General features: G+C 37.7%; 1 protein-coding gene across 5 annotated transcripts in view; it reads right to left on the bottom strand.

The window, feature by feature from the left end:
- Positions 1 to 6,676, bottom strand: part of RASA2 (RAS p21 protein activator 2) — a 117,037-nt gene that overhangs the window by 73,329 nt on the left and 37,032 nt on the right. For all 5 annotated transcript variants that reach the window (XM_010858182.1, XM_010858180.1, XM_010858183.1 and 2 more), the window contains one exon: positions 2,173 to 2,249. In XM_010858182.1, coding sequence (XP_010856484.1) covers positions 2,173 to 2,249 — 77 coding nt within the window. The remainder of the gene's footprint in view (positions 1 to 2,172; positions 2,250 to 6,676) is intronic.

The following is a 6,676-nucleotide window of genomic DNA, read 5'->3' on the forward strand; positions in this document are numbered from 1 at the left end:
TACATCAAAGGAGCTGGTTTTTTTTTTTTTTTTTTTAGGAGAACATAGTCTGGAGCAGCAGTATAGTATATGTGTGGCTCAGTCATGTCTGACTCTTCATGGACTGTAGCCCACCAGCCTCCTCTGTCCATGGGATTTTCCAGGCAAGAAGACTGGAGTGGGTTGCCATTTCCTCCTCCAGGGGATCTTCCTGACCCAGGGATGGAACGCAAGTCTCTTGCATGTCCTGCACTGGCAGGTGGATTCTTTACCACTGTGCCACCTAGGAAGCCCATTAGGAGCAGCAGTAGAAGAGTACTATTGACCCTACTCCCTGGCCCCTAGAATACATAGCCTCAGACTGAGAAGGCAAGAGGAATCAGAGATCAAATTGCCAACATCTGCTGGATCACTGAAAAGGCAAAAGAGTTCCAGAAAAACATCTACTTCTGCTTTACTGACCATACCAAAGCCTTTGACTGTATGGATCACAACTGTGGAAAATTCTCAAAGAGATGGGAATACCAGACCACCTGACCTGCCTCTTGAGAGACCTATACGCAGGTCAAGAAACAACAGTTAGAACTGGACATGGAACAACAGACTGGTTCCAAAGTGGGAAAGGAGTCTGTCAAGGCTGTATACTGTCACCCTGTTTATTTAACTTATATGCAGAGTACATCAGGCGAAATGCTGTGCTGAATGAAGCACAAGCTGGAATGAAGATTGCCGGGAGAAATATCAATAACCTCAGATATGCAGATGACACCACCCTTATGGCAGAAAGTGAAGAAGAACTAAAGAGGCTCTTGATGAAAGTGAAAGAGGAAAGTGAAAAAGTTGGCTTAAAGCTCAACATTCGGAAAACTAAGATCATGGCATCCAGTCCCATCACTTCAAGGCAAATAGATGGGGGCACAATGGAAACAGTGACAGACTTTATATTGGGGGGGGGCTCCAAAATCACTGCAGATGGTGACTACAGCCATGAAATTAAAAGATGCTTGCTCCTTGGAAGAAAAGCTATGACCAACCTAGACAGCATATTAAAAAGCAGAGACATTACCTTGCCAACAAAGGTCCATCTAGTCAAAGCTATGGTTTTTCCAGTAGTCATGTATGGATGTGAGAGTTGGACTACAAAGAAAGCTGAGCGCCGAAGAATTGATGATTTTGAACTGTGGTGTTGGAGAAGACTCTTGAGAGTTCCTTGGACTGCAAGGAGATCAAACCAGTCCATCCTGAAGGAAATCAGTTCTGAATATTCATTGGAAGGACTGATGCTGAAGCTGAAACGCCAATACTTTGGCCACCTGATGCAAAGAACTGACTAATTGGATAAGACCCTGATGCTAGGAAAGATTGAAGGTGAGAGGAGAAGGGGATCACAGAGGATGAGACGGTTGGATGGCATCACCAACTCAATGGACATGAGTCTGAGTAAGCTTGGGGAATTGGTGATGGACAGGGAAGCCTGGCATGCTGCAATCCATGGGGTCGCAAAGAGTTAGGCACATCTGAGCAACTGAACTAAGAAGGCAGCAGAGGGAACAGTAAGTACTTCAGGCGATATTCATTACGTATCAGTTAAGACATAGAGAAAACATTCAGAAGTCAGGGATATTCAGTTGTTCATTGACAGCCCAGAGGAAGGGTTTTGGACAGAGGGAAAAGGCTGAAACAGATTTACTGAACAGTTAGAAGATTAGAGTCTGGGTGATAAAAATGAGTTAAGAGCAAAAGTGTAAAAAAGGAATTCAAAGCAGGTAAGAATCAACACTGGTAATCTCAAGGTACGCATTCAGTTTTAGCCCTAAGGGTCCCTAACGCCCTGCTGGGTTTTATCTATTGGAGTTTCTAGAGGCCATCTACTAGGAAGCTTTTCCAACTCCTTCCTGTTAGGTGGCTATACATACATGTTTATCTGTGATCCTATGAAAACCCCCTACCTCTATCATTTAACACACATTAAATAAATTATTGGTTGAATGAATTAATGACTCATATATAAACTGAGTAGACTAGATGTGAGAAAATAAACTGGAAAACAAATTAATATAGGAATAGCATAGCAGAGTTCATTTCTTAAAAAAAAACTTTTGAAGTATTTAAAATAAGGAGTTGTCTTAAGAGTCAAAGAATACAAGATGGAGAATTATTTCTAGTTGATTTTGGCAAAAGAAACATGCTTACTGTACAACAAGCTGCTGGCACACAGTTCCATTTTCTGTTATCAGTTCATTCAGTTTTAATTCAAGGTGAACTTTACCCTATAAAGACAAAAAAAAAAATCACAAACTGAGAAGTTTACTTTACTGACAAAATATTAAGTAAAGGTATATTCTTTTTTTTAACTTCTTATTTTGTATTGGGGTATAGCAGATAAACAGTGCTGTGGTAGTTTCTGGTGAACAGCAAAAGGACTCAGCCATACACATACATGTCTCCATTCTCCCCTAAATTCTTCCCCATCCAGGCTGGCACATAACACTGAACAGAGTTCCATGTGCTATAAAGGTATCTTCTTTTTCAAATGGCAGTCATAATATTTAGTTATCCACTAACCAAATTTTAGTGATCCTTAGCACATGGCTTTGTCTACATCAAGTATGTGTTAAATGACTTATAACCAACAATGCAGATCAAAATCTGAGAGATAAGCAGTCAAATGCTTATATCGAACATGGTATTCAAATCTAAGAATTCTATGCCCTATTCAACAAATATTTATTTATCTCAATTACCATGAATTAGGAAGATAACACACATTTTAGGCAAGTTTGAATTTAACAAATTCAAGACACAGAATGCTTTTTCCAGAAAAGACAAGTATAAAGATAGTATCATACAAGGCTAAACAATAAAAGTAACTTAAAACTGGTAAGATTCAATTTGTCACACTTAGTTTTCTCAAATAATTAAGATTTATGGAATATTTACTATATTTTAGGAGACACTGTAGGAGCGGGTAGGAATCTACATAAGTATAAAATAAAGTCATTGGGAATTCCCTGGTAGGCCAGTGGTTAAGACTCTATGCTTTCTCTGCTCAGGGCCCAGGTTCAATCCCTGGTCAGGGAACTAAGATCCCAAAGCCATGTGGTGAGGGGAAAAAAAAAAAAACAGGTAAAACAAAGTCACTGCTTATAAGAACTTACAATCTAGTTGGATAGACAATAAACAGGTGAAGAACACTGATGAAAACATAGGATGCTGAGAACGAAAATAAAGGGCTACTTTCTTAAAAAGCCATTAATAAATGGACTTTTAAAAAATTTAGTAGTAAAAGTTTAAAGCAAACTATCAACTTCTCAAGAAACAAAGGCTTAGGAACAATATAATCCAGAACTTGATTATTTGTACCCTGCCACCAGTAATGAGCAACTCTAAACTGGTTATGAGCAATTCAGAGCTGGTTAAGAGCTGGTGCTAGATTACCTCCACCCAGCTGACATGACAAACTGTCACGCTGCCAAGTGAAGATTTCAAGGGTGTGATATCTAGAGACTAATGACGTAAGTAATTTCATCAGAGGATGGAAAGTTTATTATCTAGTTACTATTCTTCTTTGAAACAAGCCTTTAGACATATGCAGAAATCTAACCTGAATCAGCCTATTTTTAATGAGCATATTTTATATAAGAGAGATCCTGAGGTTCACTGACTATAAAGCTCCAGGGATTGAGCAATAAGCACAACATATTGTGTTATATGTTGATGTATCTCAACATAAAAGTCTGCATAAGAAAGTTAAGCTCTAAAAAACAAAGGCATCAGTTGCCATAAAATTAGCAGTTAGGTGGCTGCTGCTACTGCTGCTAAGTAGCTTCAGTCGTGTCTGACTCTGTGCGACCCCACAGACGGCAGCCACCAGGCTCCCCCATCCCTGGGATTCTCCAGGCAAGAACACCAGAGTGGGTTGCCATTTCCAATGTGTGAAAGTGAAAGGTGAAAGTGAAGTCGCTCAGTCATGTCCGACTCTTAGCGACCCCGTGGACTGCAGTTAGGTGGAATTGGAACTAGATCTAGCAAACCTTCCACTAAAAACCTAGATACAAATTATTTATAAAATCATATGTGATTTATAAAACAGGTCTTTCATTCACCAGGCATTTAATATTCACAATCCCTACTATTCAAGAGTGATCTCGAGAAGGTCCATGATATGCAGTAATTTATGACTCAACTAAAATTCTGAATCCTATTTGCTGTCACATCAGCATCTGTGTCGCTTGACTCACGAGTGAGCCTAGCCAACTGCATCAACATTTACGTCTCAAAGCAGTTGTACCATTTTAACATGTATGTATTTTATGATAGAAACTGTATACTAGCAAGGCACTCCCAAATGCTTCTCAGAAAATGTCTAGGATCTACTCTATTTTGAAAACAATAAAAACTATTAATAAAGAGTAGAAAAACAGTATAATAATTTCACTGACAGAAAAATGTATCATGCACTGTATCAAATGTATTGAACACTGTATCAAGTCAAGACTAGAAATAAAAAAGATATTTAACAGGGTTCTAACATGAATCATTGCCATTGAGTCAGAGCCTACCTAACATGTTCATTACTTCCACTGGCTGTTAAACAGAACATTCTTTTGGTATTAGTCAACAATAACATAATTACGTATTAACCTGGTCAAAAAAAGAGTGGAGAGAGAACAAGCATACACAAGATACATACTACTAGGGTGGAACACTGAAATTAAAAAGCATTATGAACTGAATTAAGGAAACGAATTTCTAAACTGTAAGGTACTACCCTCATTATATACTTTAACATGGAAATACACACATATATATATGATACCTAGTAAAAGAAACAAATCACAAAATAGGGTATATAACTCAGAGTTAATTTGTAAAAATAAAACATACTACATGTATTGTTATATAAAATTACTATAAAGCTCCCTACCAAAACATTGATCAAACTTTGGTTGGTAGGATTTCAAGTTTTTTCTTTTCTGTTCATCTAGATTTTTAAAGTTTCTACTACCAAGGTGTTTGCTTTCTAGTTAAAAAAAAAAAAAAAAAGAACAAAAAGTTTAAAAAATTATTTGAAGGTCCTTTTTAGTGTTAGAAACCCATATTTGAAAACACAAAAAATCTGGTATTCCCTACTATATTCACCTGCAAGTTCAGTTTTATTTACATCTGTCACCATTTTATAAATCTGGAGAGTATTAAAACAAGTTTATTTGGGGCTGAGAGGGGGGAGGTTTCAGTAGAACATTAGGAGTTCAGCAAAACAGTTCCTAGTTTCCTTTGAAGCCAGGGACAGTGGCTAAGGTTAGCCAAAAGATACAGTTCTGGCCAATGAGGTGTAAACAGAAGCTGCCGGTAGAGCAACCAAAGAAGCTGCTGAAAGGCACTCTCTAACTTCAGCAGTGGCCTGAAAGGCTAAAAAGCTTACTCAAAACTTTCTATAATCTCATGCTGGAAATGATAAAAGTGGGAGCCCAGGGCCCACCAAGATAGCGAAGCCCTTGTAAACACCCAGGCTTTCTGTTGGCATCTTTGAAGGCCTATGCTTGAGTAGGAAAGGTGAACTGTTAACATAGATCAGCCTTACGATGAGTGAAATCTAGCCTGGAATCAGCCAAATCCCTAACTGGATTAAAGAGATCAGCCTCTAGCCTAACCACACGCCAAAAGCAAATTTTTCTGGAGGGAGGAAAAAATATCCAGAGCTTCAAGTTATCTCTAAAATATTTCATATTTCAATATCCAGCATTCCATCAAAAATTATGAAACATGCCATTAGACCAAACACCAACCCCCCTCCACGAAACCCCAAAAATCAAAACCTGACAAAGAGGATCAGATTCATGACAGACACAGACAATGGATTTAACTGACAGAGTTTGGTTTTGGGTTTTTTTGAGATAGAAAATGAAATGAAAAACTGAGCAAATACCTGGAAATGCTAAAATATTGTCAAATGAAAAATTTAGAATTAAGCAATAAAATGACCAAAATGAACATGTATTTAACCACAGATTAGCCATAGCTGAAAAGAGGACTGGTGAAATAGATGATAGATTAGTCAGAGAGGAAGAGCGCATAAGAGACATATGAGACAGTAAAATGGTCTATTATTCATGTAACTGAAGTCCCAGAAGAAAAGAGAAAGAACAAACAAGGGGGAAAAATGGAAAGAGATAATTGCCTGGAATTTTCCTAAACTGAAGACAGACATCAAGGCACAGTAACCAAGAGCCCCTAGGAACACCCAAGTAGGATAAATATAAAGAAAACCACACGTAGGCAGGGCATAGTAAAACTGATGAAAACAGAAGATAAAGAATCCTAAGGCGACTAAAAAAAACAGGGACGGTACTCACAAAGAAATAACTGTAAGATGCTGACAAGAAACTATATCTGGTGATAAATGTGCAGTGTGATTCGATCCACCATAGCTTTCTTATTATCCATCCTCATTAGGAAGGTTCAATAACAAAATAATATATCCTTTATATGTGAGGAAATAATGGAAGATCAAATATCTGATCATCTTCTAAATTCTCATTTAAAAAACAAATCAAATTCTTAGAGGGCATTATTCTATATATATTTCAGAGCACTAATCATGGTAGGTTAATATAAGCAACTATATCACATTAATATGTATAAGCAGCATACTTGAAGCTTATATTACTCTGGTACTATCTGAGGGTTTATATTC

The sequence above is a fragment of the Bison bison genome, unplaced genomic scaffold (genome assembly GCF_000754665.1).
Source record: "Bison bison bison isolate TAMUID 2011002044 unplaced genomic scaffold, Bison_UMD1.0 scf7180017864384, whole genome shotgun sequence".
In the NCBI taxonomy this organism is placed as follows: Eukaryota; Metazoa; Chordata; class Mammalia; order Artiodactyla; family Bovidae; genus Bison; species Bison bison.